This window comes from Lissotriton helveticus, chromosome 8, assembly GCF_964261635.1.
Source record: "Lissotriton helveticus chromosome 8, aLisHel1.1, whole genome shotgun sequence".
Lineage (NCBI taxonomy): Eukaryota > Metazoa > Chordata > Amphibia > Caudata > Salamandridae > Lissotriton > Lissotriton helveticus.
This window is the reverse complement of record NC_136069.1, coordinates 253,768,036-253,788,151: the sequence shown is the minus strand read 5'-3', so window position 1 is coordinate 253,788,151 and position 20,116 is coordinate 253,768,036. Positions and strand designations below refer to the sequence as shown.

Genomic DNA, 20,116 nt, shown 5'->3' with positions numbered 1-20,116 from the left:
CCAAAGGTGGTTAGGCCTAGCCTGACAGGGCCCCTGATGTCAGTGGACCCTTCTCAGGTGGGACCCAGTCTGGAGCAGGTAACCTGCCCCTCTCTACCTTGCCTTAGTCAGCCCAGGGCTGCAGAGGACAAGAAGGACAGTGAGCCCCAAAGGGCCCCCTGTCAAATAAAGCATCCCCATCAGCAGATTAGGGGCACCGAAGCTAGCACCCCCAGCCAGGTGAAAACTTTAAAAACTCCTGAGGGATCCCCCTTAAAATTAGTTAGGGACCTCCCACAGATGGATTCTGTTGGGCACAGCCAAACCTGGGACCCAAAGGGCCCAAACCTGAACTGTCCCTCCAGTAAGCCAACCAAGGGGACCCAGCCTCCAGTTTTAGGTAGCCAGAGGTTGACCCTGAGAGCACAGTGCAACTCAGTCAAAGAAAGAAAGGCCTACATGGTGGAATGTGATTGGAGGAAGCTGAGTCCTACAGAGGAATCTCACTTCAGTACTCCATCTCAACATCAGCCTTTAACTTTGCCAACACACACCACAGGTAGAGAATCCCTATGGTGGAGACCCTCAGATACCCTTAGGGTTAGGGATTGCTTAGTGGACCATGAGACAGGGGGTAACCAAGCCAGAGCTGGTACTTCCTTATATGGCCACTTAGGCAATATAGGCTTACCTGGTCAAGGATAGCCTTAGCTCCTTTCGTTTGGGGGGGGGGGGGTTGTGTAGGAAGGTGGATATCTGACTATGGTTACCCCCAAACTTTTTGCCTAGTGTTTAGCTGGTTTTTGACTTAGTTGGCCTGGGATCCTGCTATTCAGGGCCCCAGGCTAATTGGTCTCTCCTTAAAATGGACTTCAGGTACCTTAGGTACATTACCAATTGGAACTGGTTCACCTTATTGGCCCCTGTAACAGTGTACCCTAGGTACCCAGGGCATAGGTGGTTCCAAGGCCTACCAGGGGCTGCAGCATGTATTGTGCCACCCCTGGCCTGGCCTCCATATTTGACACAACAGGCTGATCACTCAGCTGGGGTAAGTCGGTGTAATCACCCCTTACTTAGGTATAGTATGCCTATGCCTAACCTAAAATGGACACATATGTTCCTATCAGCCACTCCTATGGAAGGCCTCATCAATCCTGGAGGCAGAGTGCTTGGAAATATGTGAGATGGTGCTCTAGCATGAGCTGAGCCTGTCTGCAGCTTTCGGAACCACTTCCTGTAGCTGTTCCATGATATTGCCATACCATATACTCTTAAGTGCATTATAATCCTCGCGGTTATTTGCTAACTTTAGTTTGGCTTTATCAAAACATGTCGAGTAAGGTGTCATACGAATTGGAATACTACCCCCTCGCCAGTTCTGGTGACGGGGGTAGCATTCCACCCTTCTAGAGGGATACGACATGTACATAACCTGAAACCCGGGTAAAGTTAAACATGAGCCTCAGCATCACAAAATGGATGCTGCCACCACAGACACAAGTCTGACCTCCTGCTGCTGGGAGTCCTTCCAGCGAGGGAGGCTTGGACAATGGGTTTCCTGCCTTGGGAGGTGCTAGCACCACCCCAGACAGGGTTTTGTGTATTGGGTAGGACAGGGCTGAATAGAATCAGACATGACTGGGGCACACAAGGTGTCCCTGTGCATTTGCCAGTTCAAACCGGTGCTGGGGCTCTCCAGCCCCAGTCTTCGCGCGAAGCTGGACAAAGGAAAGGGGGTGTAACCGCCCCCCTTCCTGGTCCCAACCAGAGGAGGGACCTAGCAGGTAATCCGGCCCCTAGATTTGGAATAAGAGTAGGAGCTGTGTCCCAAGACTTCAGATCATCCTGAACTCGACTTGAAACTAAGAAGAAAACTGGACTTCGACATTCTGCTGCACAGAAGACTGAAGAGAATCTCCCTTGTGGCCAAGGAGTGACCACCCTGTGAATACAGGCACCAACCAGCAACTCGACGTCTGCTTTGTCGCCGCCTCCCGCCGGAGCCCGAGCCCAGAGCCTGACAAGACCCAGACTCCCAGGCATCTCAGAGCCCGATCCACAGTCCCTGAAAAGAAGAGACCCGTGGAGGCACCGAGAGACGTGGGACCGGACATCTTGGAAGACCCCCGAAAAGCTGACTGCGCAGCACCCGAGGCCCCCTCAACAATGTGCTTTGGGGTTTGAGAAGCCCCGACACCGAGCAGCATTTGCACCGAAGAGCAGCCCTCCAGCATCTCCACGATCTGCGTGGGGCCCTTTTGCACTTTGCCACTCGACGCGCCATCCCGGCCACTTGCCACGTGGCTAGCGGCCACCTTGGCGACGAAAACTACGACTTACACCGCTGGTCTGGTTGCTCCAGACTGGCCCTTGCTCCCCTGAAAAGGAATACCCGCTCTGACCTTGCTGTTCCGAGTGAGAAGCTTGCATCGATTCCTGCATGGCTTGCATTAGCCAAGGCCTGTTTGCTCCGATCAAGAAACCGACACCGCCAACAGCTAGATTTTTTGTGGGACAGCTCGTGACCAACGCCTGGATGTCCTTGACCTCTTCGTGTCCACGTGGCTGCAGAGACAATCTTCACTTCTTCACCTGTTTGCACCCGACATTGCCTGGTTCCATCCTGGTTCCACGGTAGTCACTGGCTAGTGACTTTGAACATTGTCCCCTCTGCTTTCAGGTCTTCACCTCTTCAGATCCACCCTTGGATCCACCGGAACTCTCCTCGACGACCCGCCTGCAGCATCTTCAGCTCCAAGCACCATCGACCTGCGTGACGAAACCCGACACTACTTCGCACCTGTGCACCCGCTTCCTGTGGGTGAGGTAACTCAGCAACGCCGGTGTTCCCACACTGGTATACACCTCTAGTGCCTGTGTCTAAAGTATTATCCTTGTAGGTCCATCGGAAGGTTCCTTAAACACTAACTTTGTAACTTTTACGCACCATTGACATTGCATTGGTGCATGCGTGCGCTTTAAGCGCTGCACCCGAGTCCCGCGGGCCTTTCCCGACTTCATCACTGCTAGTCCCGAACAGCTCCAGTGATGCCCTAGGCCTCTTTCCTTTCTCCATAGTGGTTCTTATACCACTATTTTAGTATATGGTTTAGGTGGCCCCTAGGGCTCATCCATATTGTGCAACTTTTGTATATTTAAACTGTGTTTTGTTTTAACGCATTTGCTTCTGTGCTTATAAAGAGTATAGGGGATATTTGTAGAAATAAATCTTTATATATTTTCAATATATATCTGTGTGGTGTCCTTTCATTTGGTATTCAAGGGGATTGTGTATGGTAAAACAGCTTGCTTCACATGCCTTTACAGAGTTTAGCCTAAGACTGCTTAGTCCATGCTACCCCTAGGATAGCTTGTCTATAAGGTTGACTTACAACCAATCATCATAAGGGTTGCTTGGCATGGTACAAGGTGATCACTAGAACTAGTGATCATCATATACCAGGCCAACTTCTCACAAGCGGCAACTGACATGTCCAGCCCGCTGCAGTTCCGAAAATCTCTATGTGTCATCATTTGAATATTGTTTTGGAACTTGTGGTGGGTACCCACTCATCGAAAACACTGACCCACAGTATTCTCTAAGGGTCTGATTCACAAAAGGGTTTACGAGCATGGGAATTAATACTAAGGGACTTCTCCTTTAGGTACTCTTACCTGCCTTTGTGAATAACCTACTAAATATCCAACTCCCTATTAGTAAAAGTGCTAAATAGGCACAGTCCTCTATGTTTGCACATCCTAAATGAGATATTATAAATCTGATAGCTATTACAACATATCCCAACAGATAAAAACAGGTAAATCCAAAGGGAATAATTCCTTTATTTGGAAATATAAGAACCCCAAGGTTCTGCTGAAGGAACTGCTGGGTATAGTATCCTCCCCAGCCTGGGTACTGATCCAGCGCTCTCACCAAAATATTGCACAAATGACGCTATTTACTACCACAAAACTTACATTACAACACTAGGCCCATAACAACAATAGAGCGCTTGAATCATGAGGCGATAAGATCTAAATATAGTTGTTTAAACTAACTACAATAATCAAGACCAGCTTGTCATTTTAGAAAGTTTATTTTAACACATCTATAAAAACTTAGGTTTTGGTATTTTATTAAACAAGCATTAGAAAAAGTCATAAAGAAAGATTTATTCAGTATTAATAAAAAGAGCATAAATCAAGAATTATTATTCATTAGCAGGAATAAGTAAAATTAAGCATTTTCCAAAATCCTAACTATATCTCTGTCTCTACCCTCATCACCTAGTAATAAAGTAATTAATAAAAACTCCTGTCCTCACGTGTAAAGTCCATCAGCATAACATCGTCCTCCAGAATTCTCGAGCGTAAGCCAACTATGTGTTCTCTGAACCTATTCTTATACCCTAATTTTAGCTGAGCTAACTATTTTTCACATTCCAGCAGACGAATTCTAGTTCTCCATTGGCTGAGCCACCTCGTACCACAGTAAACTGTGACACCTCCTTCTTACATGCCCGGGCAAATTCACTAGTCCATTGTTCATGTAGAAGTCTTGGCAGCTTCTCCTTAGGCTGCTACATTTTGTAGCGACAGCTTCCTTTTAACCTTGAGCTAGTCAGCTCTGAACTCCCGTGGCACGTTAGCAAACGTTAGCAAATTTCTCCAAAAAGTCATCTTTTTTAGCAGTTCAATCCAAAACCTTTCAAAATAAAAGCTCAGAGGCCTTTTCCATCCTTCTTGGAATTATTTTCACTTGAGCCATTTTCATCATTAGGCCTCTTTCAGAAAGCGTCAATTTTCTGCGCCACTGTCCCTGCGCCACTTTTAAAAGGGTACTATTTTCCTGCAGCCATCTCTAAGCTTCCTTTGTAAAACTATTATATAAACAAACACAAAGAATAATTAATGAAAGAAATACAATTTGTTCTGTTGCCTCCCATCATTGCTAATAATTAACCCTTTAGTCTAAATTACCTAGCAGTAAAGCACAAATAAAACAGCATTTTATATCTACCAGTCTTCATAATCCATAAAGCCTTATGTGCACCTAGAATAGTAGAAATGACATCACATAGACAAGGGAAGCAAAATAAGCACATGCCATTATTTCAAAAACAGCTGCTATTAGTTATGACATGACAATAGACAAGATTAATTTATTATTTTCCACATACATAAGAATGCAACATAATGCACATTTATGAGCACACATGTTAGTTTCCCACGTGTTCTGTGAAAATGCAACTTTAAACTAGGTTGAATTAGCATACACATATCACAAATTGTTAGCATTATTAATTTATTTATGGAAGTGTGACTTCACGGGTTTAAACAGAATTCTGTTTTCTATCCCGCTCCATCAACTCCCTCATCTGGTGATTAACAAATCACCACACCACCACCCAATATTTTAGCAAAGATTTTATCTAAGATGAACATGATTCAATTTCACCTGTGTTATTATTTCTAAAGAATTATCTCATCAGTTTATCTACAATTCTCATATTGAGTTTTAAGAAACCCCTCTAGTTCTATTTCTTTCTCTTGTGTAGCATACAACTAAGTTTCAATAAAAGTGTTGCAAAACTATAACTAATAAAATGTCAGTATCTTGCTTGTCATATTAACCTAAAACTTCTCCTTGTAAATTTCAAAAAAGAACAATAACCTAAATTAACCAAAGCAGAATTATAATTTCATTAAGCTTGCAAAGAAAAATAAAACAAAAATTTAAAAAAAATGTTACCTAAATTTTCTAAAAATTTCTAACACCCCCCTTTTTCAAAAAAATTTTTTCTTTTTTTTTTTTCTAACAGTTTTTCTTCGACCTAATGTCACAAATTAATTTTTCAGCTAACAGAATTTCTTCGACCTTGTGTCATCTAACACATTTTCTTCAGCCTTATGCCAAAAACAGAGAACCTAAAAATTCAACAGGTATGTACTTCAATCATTGTCACTTTTGTTTTCAATCTCTTTCTGACTGTGACTATTTACCTCCACTACAGGTATCACTTCTATTTTCTTTCCTGCCTCACTTTTCTTTACAGAATCTTTTTCACTTGATATCTCATTAATCTGTTTCTTTGATCTGTATCTCAATTTGAATTTTATGCCTTCATTTTCTTCTGGCCAGTTATCACTTTTTCTTAGTAATTTCTTCTTTTGCTTGGTCACATTACATTCTGTTCTCCAAGCTCCTTTTCTGAATTTTCTTATTTGAGAATCTTCATCACTTTCATCAGTTTCAGTGTCAGAAATTTTCATTCTGGACTCAGGTACTTCTTTACTCAGCAGCTTCACTCCGTTAGGAACGTCATCTTTGTAGCTGGTATTTGGCAATTCATTTTCTTCTTTTTCAATTACCTTCAACTTCCCAGTTTCAGAATTCCTGTTCCTGCTTTCAGAGCTACTTTTCTGCTTTTCAATATTCTCCTGGTCTTGAATCATAATCTGATCACATTCTTCTTCTGCTTCTTTATCTGGCAGATTTCCATCATTTTCTGAGTCTTCAGTCACAACTTTCAAGTCTTCTTCAATCAAGGCTTGTTTTCTATTCATGTTCTCCAGATGTCGACCAACTTGTCGATCTTCAAGATCTGGATTCTCTTCAGGCTCTTCTTCAGAATCTGAATTAGCAGTTGTGACACTATCCTCATCAGGATTTTCAGGTGTAGATACACGAAAAGTATGGCCAGTGTCAATCCACCTCTTCAGTCTTTTGCACTTCTCTGCATTTGTTGTGACAAGACTGACTAGCCTCCTTTTCTGCCACCTTTGCACTAGACAATTTCCTTTTAGACGAACCTTTTTCCTGATCCTTTTACCTGGTAACTGATCAAATACTTGCTCTTTTTCTCTTGTTTGTACTTCAGTTTCATCTTCATCAAACACAGAAATCATTTCATCTGATAAATTCCTGCAGTTCTCCAAATTGATGCTATCATTGATAGTCATCATTTTCTTCTCTGGTATAAATGTCTGTCTCATGACCTTGTCCATCATAATCTCACGTGGACTGAAATCTGTCTTTTTATCAATAGTACTTCTCAGAAACATCAAAACAAGTGGAAGAACATCTGTCCACTTTGTACCTGCAGCTAGGCACATTTTTGCATCTCTGACTTTTATAGTAACATTCTCATGCTCCTCAATATTTGAAATTTCTGTTCTATCTGTACAATGGAGCAATCTGTTTTCAATATGTTTTCTGTCATCTAGTAAATTTGCAACAGTAATTTCATCATCATGTCGCATCTGAAATGTTTCAATCCATTTTGAAAACAAACAGTAAATCACAAAAATGTAGCACAGTTTTTCATTCAGTGCCATCTCACAGAAATCCATTTGTAATCTGGTCAATGAACCACTCTCCTGTAATTCTGTTCCCAATCTCACAATTGTTCTCTTAATTGTGTTTACTTGCTGATATGTCAGACACCTCTGGTAAAGAAATTCTACAAATCTATGGTACATTCTGTCCATATCAGTAATCATGTTATTTAGCAAAACTACTCTGTCATTTCTGTGTGACAAAATCTCATCCTCATCTCGCTGTCTAAAATCTGTTCTCAACCATGTGTTTCTCAACCATGTGTTTTTCTCCTCATGAGTTGCATCATTTAGTAAGTCTTTGACTACCTGCCATGTTTCAACTACAGATGTTAGTATTAGTGAACTCAAAGCATGTTCATCATTCATTTTGTATGCTGCACATATCACGACAGCAAACCTTTCTGCCAATTGAATATCATCAATCAATCTTTTAATTAAATTTGCATTTCTGAAAAGTGAACCTGTAAAAGTCAATGTTTTAATCTGTTGATTAATTACGTCCTTTACTTTGATGTCTTCACTCAAAAGAACATCAATTTTATTCCAACATTCTGGAAGTGCATTTAATCTTCTTGGACTGTTTTCTTGTTCTTTATTTAATCCTGTATCTGTTTTCTCTGTCTGTTCATTAACAAAAATTTGCAATGGCAATGAAGCCATGTCAATCTGCTGAACCATTACCTGTCGCTGTAATTGTAGCTGTTCATTCAGCTCATTTATCTCAATCTCCTTTTCCTTTGAAGATAATTTTGACTCATCAGACTGTATCAATTTAATCAGGTCAATGTCAGACTTCTCACTTACCAGAACTGAAGTCATCTCTGTTTCTTGCTGAGTTGTAATCCCTACTAATTCAATCTCAAGTACAATAGAATAAACCTTTTCAGGTAATGGGACCTTTAAAATTGCGGAATTAATTTCATCTTTTCTAAGCACAGGCACTATCTCTTTTTCCATAATTTTCATGGACTCCTTCAAATCATTTGATGAATTTACATAAACAGGAATATTAATTCCAGAAGTATTAAGCATTTCATCATGCTTTTCTATCGCATCAATTTTAGTAGAAGTCTGAGCTGGCACTTTATCAGTCTGATCTGATACTTTTGGCGTTACATTAATCTGTTCTGGGGGTCTTCTTGTATTCCTGTTCTGATCCATATTTACAATATCAATTTTACATTGATCTTTATTTTCTACTCTGACACCTTTATTATTTATTTTCGCTAATTTTGGAATCTTTAATTTACTCTCGCATTTGGCAACAACCTTTTTCATTTTCTTATATAAGGAAGACATTTTCTTTAATTAATTTGGTAAATGTACTCTTTAAATTTGCCTTGCAGCGTTTGCTGATCAATTAATTAATTAATTTAACTCTATCAGGTGTAGAAAACCTTATAATTTGGTCAATTTAATATTTCTCCTAATTTACCTGTATCACTAAATTATAATTAACCTGTAAAGAAAAATATCAATTTGCAAAAACAGTAGCAACGCAAATTTTTTATTTATACCAATATATAATCACATGTGTCTTAAATGTACTTATTTTTCACTTACACACCTTCTGGAACATATACCTGTAAAAAAAGAAAAACCTAATCTGTTTGCTAGAGCCCTTCTCATACAATTCAAAGCCCAAACATTCAGCCAGAATAAGTAATATGCATCAGCCAACCACAACACAACTTTTCTTGACCCTCAATTAATTAAAATACTGCTTTTTGCGAAATGTTCAACCAATAATATGCACTGTTACTACTATAGTCTTCCTCCCTTCACAAACATTAGCCCTTTCACATTTCTCTTTAAAATAATAGCGCTGTTGTAGTGGGACACTCACAAGTGTATATAATTAATACTAGAGCAAAACACTCTATGCTCATTGGTTTACAACAACAAGTCACTTAACTTAGGCATAACACGCGACTATTTCCAGCCGCTTTTAAAGCCCAAACATACATCAGTTGTAACACACCTTTGTGTCTCCGTCAATCACAGCATTTGTTGACAATATTTCAGCCAATTGCACTTTGGTCCCTTCTTTTCTAAAATTAAGCTGGATTTATAATAAGATGTACAATGTTCGTTAGCCACTAATTTACATTATTTATAATACACACGACTGTAGCAAGGACAAAATTCCAATCAGGAGCACTTTTAATTCTTTAGCAACACAGTAACACTCCACCCAATCAGAGCGTGACACCTTTTATGACATCACGAACTCTCCAGCCAATTAGAGCATCATTTTTGCCACACTTCAACCAATCTCAGAGCGGCTGTAGTTGCAATGTTAGAATTGTAATTTTAATAAAATGTGTAACAGCTTTTATTTTAATTTAATTATGTAATTCTACATAGTGCGCACTAATAAACTCAAATGTAACTATCCCAAACACAAAACGCCGCTAACTAAACATAGCGCAGCTCTGCCCTAAAGCTGTAATATTTCAACCAATCGGTGCACGGCTCCCTTATGACGCTACGACGTCATCAGCCAATGGGTGCGCGACCTGCCGGGACTCCAACCAATCACAGCGCTACTTCGCTGTCACTCGCCAAGCCTCTCAGCAAATCAGAGCCTGTCCCTGCTCAACTGCCCCAAACCCTTAGCAAACCTCAGCGCGGCTCCACAATGACACCTCAGAAGCTCTGCTCAATGGGAGCGCGGCTCTTCCCTTTTTACTACGCGTCACCAGCAAATTTATGCGCAATTCCTCCATGAAGTCACGGAGTCTCGCTCGCTACAGCCGGCAACTCTCCCCTCGCTCCTCACATGGCGAACCGCCCCTCCCTCGCAATTTTTTATGAAATTAAAATGGCATTAATTTAGGAATTGAAATCTATATCGGGGACAATTTTAAAACAATTTCTAAACCTCGTCCAACATACGGAGCTTCGCCCTACCAGAGCGCAGCTCACGGAGCCTCGCCCAATCACAACGCGACTCTGCCCATGACGCGTCGGCCTCTAGACTAATAGGAGCGCGGTTTTGGCTATGACGCGACGGTGTCTCAGCCAATGGCAGCGCGGCGGCTGACGCAAGCAGCCGCTTCAGGTCTATTCGTTCTCCCTTCTCGCTTCAAACATACACAATAGCGCCATATGAAAGGGAATCAAAACGGACACTCAACTTTATTCAGAGTGTGTTCATGTAAAATTTAAGAACACTTGTAAAATATCACGGACAATTAAATTTTAAACAGTCAAACGCTGTCAGCCAATCACAGCGTTATTCTATTATGACACGACAACATTTATCCAATCAGGAGCGCAGCCTTGTCATGACGCTACGGACACCTTGACCAATAGGAGCGCGGCGGCTGACGTAGACAGTCGCTGCAGCTCGCAGCTCTCCCACTCGCTCCCTACTCACTCCTCAACAGCCCCCCTCCTTCACAAAATGTACTACACTTACATAGGACAGCGCTATTTCATTGGAAAGGAAAGCTAATGATTTAATACACTGGGGACACTTACAGAATACAAGATACTAACAATGTGCTTAAGCTAATTTTAGCACCACGCTCTAGCTAATTAGCGCACTGTCCCTGTAAGCTCAGCCAATTACTACACGGCTGCAGCTAATTTTATCACTGTTGCTACTGTAGTCTCTCCTCGCGCTCCAAGCAACACAACGCTCACAACATGCTAAATGTAGCGCGATCGGAAAACATTCACAAAAGCTAGGAACCAATTTAAAATAATACTCGCTCCTCAGCCAATGAGAACGTTACTTTGCTCTGACAGTTCAGGGCACGACAACCAATCAGAGCGCGGAAAGCTCTGACGTATGCAGCTGCTGCAGCTGCAGGCTCTCTCCCCACACGTTCTCACTCCCAAAACAGCCCCTCCCTTACAATTTTTGATCGGGGCACTTTTAAAAGGATTTAAATAGCGCGCAATGCTTTTAAGTGCATTTAAACACTGCACAATACTTTATAAAGTCTTAGAATGGTACAAACTTTAACTAGAACATTCCTAAGTACCTTAGAATTACTTTTGGTATATTTTAGTGAATATATATAAAACGAAACTCATCTGTCTGCTTCTCTAATTAGGATAGTTTACATACATTCAAGTATCCACACTTCGGAATAGACGTCGCTATTCACACTAAGGATAATTTCCATTTGCCAGTAGAGCAACTCTTACCCTACCCTTCTAACACGTAAGAATATGAACTCATTTTCCTCTGAACGCACCGCGAAGTGACAGTATCTAAGAGTTCCACTTGAACATACCTTACAAAACAATCACGCACTTTCACACTGAAAATTCCCTAACTTCAGACACACATGAAATCCGTACAGGACTCTCACCTGTTTATAGAAATCATGCACCGTTAGCAAAATAACACCGTTATCCGTACAGGACTCTCACCTGTTTATAGATATAAAACATGTACCCGTACAGGACTTTCACCTGTTTATAGATAATCATGCACCGACATTACCCTGCCCTTCACTCAAGCTTGAATATAACTAATACTCTTATCACAGTGAGTTTTATGGAAGGCGCTTTGTCCCTATTCTCATGCTGCTCTAATTTCTTAGAAAACCCTCACTATTACAAGATTCACACCTAGCCCTAAAACTGTGTTGCACGGCGACAACACTGTATTGCACGGCGACAATACTTCTGGTACACGGCGATACCAACAGTGATACTCGGCGATATCACAGAAACAGATCAGATATTCTGCATGACTACTTTCTCATCACACAGTTTTTGTACCGGTACACACATAGCACAAAATAAACAAACTCAACATGTGTTAAAACTTAATCCTATGAATTTACCAACATATATGTATCATGCATGTAACATGTATGTCAAAAACAACATATATAAACCGTCCGATGGCTACCAGAAATTGATCCAGCGCTCTCACCAAAATATTGCACAAATGACGCTATTTACTACCACAAAACTTACATTACAACACTAGGCCCATAACAACAATAGAGCGCTTGAATCATGAGGCGATAAGATCTAAATATAGTTGTTTAAACTAACTACAATAATCAAGACCAGCTTGTCATTTTAGAAAGTTTATTTTAACACATCTATAAAAACTTAGGTTTTGGTATTTTATTAAACAAGCATTAGAAAAAGTCATAAAGAAAGATTTATTCAGTATTAATAAAAAGAGCATAAATCAAGAATTATTATTCATTAGCAGGAATAAGTAAAATTAAGCATTTTCCAAAATCCTAACTATATCTCTGTCTCTACCCTCATCACCTAGTAATAAAGTAATTAATAAAAACTCCTGTCCTCACGTGTAAAGTCCATCAGCATAACATCGTCCTCCAGAATTCTCGAGCGTAAGCCAACTATGTGTTCTCTGAACCTATTCTTATACCCTAATTTTAGCTGAGCTAACTATTTTTCACATTCCAGCAGACGAATTCTAGTTCTCCATTGGCTGAGCCACCTCGTACCACAGTAAACTGTGACACCTCCTTCTTACATGCCCGGGCAAATTCACTAGTCCATTGTTCATGTAGAAGTCTTGGCAGCTTCTCCTTAGGCTGCTACATTTTGTAGCGACAGCTTCCTTTTAACCTTGAGCTAGTCAGCTCTGAACTCCCGTGGCACGTTAGCAAACGTTAGCAAATTTCTCCAAAAAGTCATCTTTTTTAGCAGTTCAATCCAAAACCTTTCAAAATAAAAGCTCAGAGGCCTTTTCCATCCTTCTTGGAATTATTTTCACTTGAGCCATTTTCATCATTAGGCCTCTTTCAGAAAGCGTCAATTTTCTGCGCCACTGTCCCTGCGCCACTTTTAAAAGGGTACTATTTTCCTGCAGCCATCTCTAAGCTTCCTTTGTAAAACTATTATATAAACAAACACAAAGAATAATTAATGAAAGAAATACAATTTGTTCTGTTGCCTCCCATCATTGCTAATAATTAACCCATTAGTCTAAATTACCTAGCAGTAAAGCACAAATAAAACAGCATTTTATATCTACCAGTCTTCATAATCCATAAAGCCTTATGTGCACCTAGAATAGTAGAAATGACATCACATAGACAAGGGAAGCAAAATAAGCACATGCCATTATTTCAAAAACAGCTGCTATTAGTTATGACATGACAATAGACAAGATTAATTTATTATTTTCCACATACATAAGAATGCAACATAATGCACATTTATGAGCACACATGTTAGTTTCCCACGTGTTCTGTGAAAATGCAACTTTAAACTAGGTTGAATTAGCATACACATATCACAAATTGTTAGCATTATTAATTTATTTATGGAAGTGTGACTTCACGGGTTTAAACAGAATTCTGTTTTCTATCCCGCTCCATCAGTACTCACCATTGAATATGCCAGATATGGAGCTCAATTTAACACATCTTTATTATTTGTCATGGCATTGCAACTCCACATTCTAAACCTGCATTGACTTCACTACAGTCTAATGCTTATGTCAGAGGTCTAAGGAGTCCATCAGGAACTACAAGGGTTCTGTAATTACAAACTCAAACAGCACATCTCCCCCTCTGTTAAATATAAAAAATTATTTTTTTTACAAATATATACACAATCATAGCTCTTCCATGTGTCTTTGTGGTGCTTTGACCACACATCCCGACTGTGTCTTCAGAAACTGGGGACAGGCACTAGAAGTGACCATGACCAGCGTTAGTGATGTAGAACTAGCAGCAGTCAGGAGTTCTTCACATGCCCTTTTCAGATCCAGTTTTAACATTGACATCAGTGCCTGACGAGCAATGAGCCACATGTCAGAAATTCAAGAAATCTCGAGTAATGGACTTGCCAGGACTTTGGACAGGCGCCATGTATCCTTTCCTGGTCACAACATGAAATGGTTCTGTATGAAAAGGAGCATCATACTTATTTTCTTTGCTGATGGACAAGGACTTGATCTCCTTGAGTAAATGTAACGTCTTTTGCATGTGGACACTTGTCTGCAGAGGCCTTCATGTTCATCTTATGATTTAAGTCTTTCATGAGGGGTTCTTCCTCAGTATTTGATGTTCAGTTGGTCCATTGAGGTAACTTGGTCATCATGGCTCGCCAAAACATCAAGGTTGCAAGGCTTTAACCTGTGGTTGAGTGAAGGGTTGAAAGGTAAGCTCGAAGAATCTAATTTAAGGCAGTTTAAGGTCGAGCTTCTCTTTTACAGCACACCGGACAGCTTTCTCAAGAGTACTCATGAAACTTTCGACAAGGCCATTGGCCTGCGGTCAAAGAGGTGTACTCTTCTGATGCTTCTCATTAAGATGACTGAGAAAGTCTGAGTTCTTGACTGTTGAAAGGTGGGCCATTATAAGACTTTAAGATCGCAGGAACACTCCAGGTTACATGGCTGATTACCCCGATCTGCCCCCCAGGGGGCAGAAAGCCCACTAGACACCAGGGATTTGTATTTCTTTATACTTAGGGGTGGGGGCTGCTCTAAATGGGCACTATTATGCCCCCACCCCTTTAAAAATTTGCCACAGTCTGTGTGCCCCCAGGGGTGCAGATGGGGGCAATCTGAGGTATCATTTTTATCAGGAGACCAAGGGGAACGCTGGGTGATAGGATATTTGTGCTTGTGCAGTGATCCCAGATGGAAATGTAAGAAAAATGTGATTTCTGTAGGTACACTTGAGGCTTGCAGAGGATTCCGGGTAGGAAAACGATGGAAGATCCACACAAGTCACACCTCCCTAGATTCCCCCCGGGTGTCTAGTTTTAAAAAATGTTTGGGTTTGGTAGTTTTCCCTAAATGGCCGCCAAGCGCTGGACCAAAACCCCTGGTGACCCCTTGCAAAAGAAGATCATTTTGTGATACATCATTTTGATGTCTCCACAATATGTTTTGGGCCCTTCCATGACAAGTGAGGTATCATTTTTATTGGGAAACCTGGGGGAATGTTGGGTGGTAGGACATGTGTGTCGGCCAGGTGATCCCACAACTTTACCACACAGAAATGTGAGGAAAAGTGATTTTTTAAGCTAAATGTGAGGTTTGCAGGGGATTCTAGGTAAGAAAATATTGGGGGATCCATGCAAGCTACACCTCCCTGGACTCCCCCGGGTGTTTAGTTTTCTTAAATGTCTGGATTTGGTAGGTTTCCCCAGATGACCATCAAGCTAGAGACCAAAACCAGGGTCACTCCCTTGCAAAACCAGGTTGTTTCATGATAAAATATTTTGATGTCTCCATCCACAATAAGTTTTAAGCCATTTCCTGTTCCAGGCACTAGGTATACCCAAACAAAGGAGGTACCATTTTTTATTAGCAGACTTGGAGGAATGCTGGGTGGGTGGAAGTTTGTGGCTCCCCGCAGATTCCACAGCTTTCCATCACAGAAATGTGAGGAAACTGTGTTTTTATGGACAAAGTTTGAGGTTTGCATGAGATTCTGGGAAAACGAACCTGGTGAGATTCCCCCCCCCCCCCATCCTGGATTTCTCTGGGTGTCTAGGTTAAAAAAATGTACAGGTTTTCTAGGTTTCCTTAGGTGCCTGCTGAGCTAGGGCCCAAAACCCACAATTAGGCACATTGCGAAAAAAGTGTCAGTTTTCATTGTAAAAATGTGGCGTGTCCACATTGAGTTTTTGGCAGTTTCCTGTTGCCGACCACCTAGTCTATCCACACAAGTGAGGTACCATTTTTATTGGGAGACTTAGGGAAACACAGAATAGTAGAACAAGTGTTATTACTATTTGTCTTTTTTACACATTTCTGCCTTCCAAATGTAAGAAGTCATTATGAACAATACCCTCAAATTCACTTCTTAAAATGGGTACCCACAAATTCAGAGATGCACAAATAACTACTGCTTCTGAACTCCATATCTTGTTCCAATTTCAGAAATACACAGTTTTCATTGATACCGATTTTTCACTCTTTTATATTTTACGAAATTAATTACTGTATACCTGGTAAAACAATGAAAAACTTTGCAAGGTGCAACTCAGTTATTGGCTCTGGGTACCTTGCATTCTTGGTGAACCCACTAGCCTTATATAACCTTATATAATTCAGCTGTTTTCCTGGATGCTCTTCAAGCGGTCCAAATAAAGCAAAGGGTTGCATTTCCAACTCATGAAGCAGGTCATACGCTTGACCCCATCAGCTCAAATTTTGCCATCCAGGTGGTCAAACTCCTGCCGGTTTCCTGGTCAGATCATTTCTCAGTTTCCTTTTCCTGGGTTGAGGGCAGCCATCATCCCCCTGCCTACAACAAAATTGACCCCTTACAGTTCATCAGTGCCTTGGCCTCCTCCAGACCTCCCCCTCAAGACACTCGAGAGGGAAACGTCAGCGGGTTTAATTCTTGGATCTTGGACTCAGTATCAGCTGTGGCGGCGCCGTGCCGCTCCAAACTGGCTAGGGACTCACCCTCGAAACCCTGGTTCTCACAGGAGCCGAGGGACCTTAAACATGATTATAAAGTCTTGGAGCATTCGTGACACTCCGGAGGCTATAGCCCGGTATCCTAATTGGCTCTCAGGGCTAAACAAAAGAGTTACTACTCTTCTATTGTCACCGCCAAAAAGCTTTATTATGCCTCTCTGATTGATTTGGCCAAGAATAATTCGAAGGAGATATTTGCCATTGTTCAAAATGTTATGGCCCCAGGTGCATTAACTTGTGCAAAACCTGTCTCTACCATCTGGTGTAATACGCTCTCCCAGTTCTTTGTGGACAAAATTAGTAGCATCCAAGCCTATTTCTCCACTCAGGTGGGAGGGCTCTTAGTTCCCGTTCTGGGCCACCCGATGTTGGGACCAGCTAATAGGCTGTCCACTTTTGCACCAGTTGACCCCTTGGTCACCTTAAAAATCATCAAAGCTCCGAAGTCCGGCTCGACTAAGGACCCTTGCGCAGCCAAACTTGCCAGACTTCTTGCAGCGGCCGCTGATATTATTAATCCGGAAGTTCACCGTATTGTTAATATGTCCCTCAGTAAGGCTACGGTCCCTACGGTTTGGAAGCAAGCCCTGATCCTCCCCCTCCTCATGAAGCCGGCGCTGGACCCGGCAATACCTGGGAATTACAGGCCAATCTCACTTTTGGCCAGTTTGGCCAAGGTAGGTGAGAAAGTAGTCACCAACCAGCTTACCAACTATGTTGAGACATTCGGCCTGCTGCATTCAGCACAATCTGGTTTCCGGGCAGCCTACAGTACGGAATCGGCTTTGGTAGAAGTGGCTGAGGCCATTAGAGAGTGCTTGGATGCCGGCGGGAGGGCTGCATTAGTTATGCTTGACCTCTCGGTGGCATTTGACACAGTGCCTCATGCTCTCCTTCTCAATCACCTCTTGGAGATCGGCGTCTCTGGTTCCGTCTTGGGTTGGATCAAGTCCTTTCTGGAAGCTCGCACGCAGCAGGTCTGGCTCCCTCCTTGTGCCTCGGAGCCTCAGCAGCTGGCTACTGGTGTCCCGCAGGGGTCATCCCTTAGTCCCCTTTTATTCAACATTTACGTTACTCCGCTGGTGCTTCTGGCAGAATCATTGGGGGCTAAGGTGATGGCTTACGCCGATGACACCCAGCTGTTATTCTCTTGGGGAATGGAGGATGAATCGGTTCCGGCGGCACAATATTGCCTTGCCTCTGTCTACCACTGGCTGGCCCAGGCTCAGCTGAAGTGCAATGAGGGGAAGTCCCAGGTTCTGTTGTACGGTTCCTTCCCGGCTGACTTCAGAGCCAAGCTGTGGCCGCTGGGCTTTCCTTTGCCGAATGCAGAGAGCAATATCGCGAAAAATTTGGGGAACTGGTTCTCAGAAAATCTAAATTTCGTGACACAAATGAATAAGTTCATCGGGGCCTGCTTTGGCACTTTGAAGGCCTTGAGAAAGTTCCTCCCCTTTCTCCCTGGTCCTGCTAAGGAAACAGTGGTGCGTGCTTTAATTTTATCGTGCCTGGATTATGCGAATGCTCTGTATATGGGCTTCCCGGGGTACCTGTTACGCAAACTGCAGGTTGTTCAAAATGCGGCTGCCAGACTTTTGCTTGGCCATTCTAAAGGGTGCAGTGTGCGCTCGTATTTACGCTCCTTACACTGGCTTCCATTAGAATCGGAAATTCAATTCAAGGTGCTGTCCATAGCCCATAGGGCCCTGTATGGTAATGGCCTGAAGTACTTGCATGATAGATTTGTTTTCTATTTCCCGGCTAGACAGCTGAGATCCTCTTCTGAGCTCCTGATGCAGACCCCCAGATTTGGGTGCCACAGGCTGGGAGGCTGCTCACTTGTTAGGAAAGCTAGTGTTGCCTGGAATGCCCTTCCCTGGGTGCTTCGGAGCATTCAGGCTCCTGTGTTGTTCAAAAAAATCTTAAAACCTTCTTGTTCTAGCCGTCTTTGGTTCCGCCTGCCTTCACCTTTGCAAGCGCCGGGGCACTCCACGAAGTAGCTGAGCGCGATATAAATGTATTTAACATAACATAACATAACCCTGCAACCAGAAGGGCCCCACGGATGTAATGCTATATAGCTTTTAAAAATCTACCATAGTTAGAAGAAGTTACAGTTGAAAATGTAGGCATAAATAGCTCTTTTTTTTCAACCGAATTTCAATATTCTTTTATTTCAACTGTTCCTTTTCATAAGAAAACATTGAAGGATCTACACAAATACCCCTTTGCTGAATTCAAAATTGTTTCTACTTGTCAGAAATGTAGAGCTTTCTGGAATCCATTATTAGTTTCACACCCGTTTCTACCACTAACTGGAAGTAGGTTGAAAGCATAACAAATAGGAAAAATAGTCAATGTCCCATTAAAATTCCAAAACTGGGTAGAAAAGTTTGATTTTCTGACAAAAGTCTGTCTGTTCCTGAGAGTAGGAGGATGTTGATTTTAGAATCACAAACCTTTTGTTGATACCATTTACAGGGAAGAAACCAGATGCTTTCTTCTGCAGCACTTTTATCCCATGTCCCCCCCCCCCCCGAAAAATAGATTTAGCTGTATTTTCATAATTTCCCAGTCCCCTCCAAGGGAATCCACAAATCCCTGCTACCTATAGAATCCTCAGGATATTGGGAGAAAAGGACGCACATTTGGTTTGGATACCTTATGCGGACAAAATGTTATGGGGGCTTAAGCATGAACTACCCTGAATACTCAAAAAGGCATGGGGAGGGCTGGCAGCGAAGGGGTTAATAGACCACAAAGAACCTGGAGTAAATACATGTCATGGTTTCCTGAGAAAACATGGCTGATCCCATTAACTAACATAACCACTATATTAACCACTAACAGTGGAGTCCGTAGTATAATGCTAGTCACTGTACAGCACTTCAACGCATCATCAAGGGTAGCAAGCGCTATATAATTGCAATTACATTTACAATTACAATGAGGCTACAATGCACAATCTACTACAATGGTAACATGTTCTTGTTTTCTTGATATATAAAATGCCAACTTGTCCATTTATTTGTGTTATTCTATGTGCAGGGTGCAAAACTACACCAATCAACTTACACATGATGACGTGGACCAAGCTCTTGAGAAAGCTTTTAAAGTGTGGAGTGATGTTACACCACTGAATTTTGTCAAACTTGATCATGGCAATCCTGACATCATCATAACATTCGCTGCAAAGGGTGATCTTTTACTGACTATTTATATTATGATTTTCTTTCACAATGTTCTGCACTGTGATTTTCTCCCAGCCTGATACATAATTGAACTTAGTACATTTGCTTTGTGTACATAAGAACTGAATATATTTATTTATTAGTTTGTCTTTTTATTAATATTAGGTTTTTAATAAACCAAATAGGAGTGATTCGTTGGAAG

At 41.8% G+C, this 20,116-nt stretch overlaps 1 protein-coding gene across 2 annotated transcripts in view; it reads left to right on the top strand.

Moving 5' to 3' along the window:
• LOC144771586 (matrix metalloproteinase-20-like) overlaps positions 1-20,116 on the top strand; it is a 252,435-nt gene that overhangs the window by 130,494 nt on the left and 101,825 nt on the right. For both annotated transcript variants that reach the window (XM_078655972.1, XM_078655971.1), the window contains exon 3: positions 19,772-19,920. In XM_078655972.1, coding sequence (XP_078512098.1) covers positions 19,772-19,920 — 149 coding nt within the window. The remainder of the gene's footprint in view (positions 1-19,771; positions 19,921-20,116) is intronic.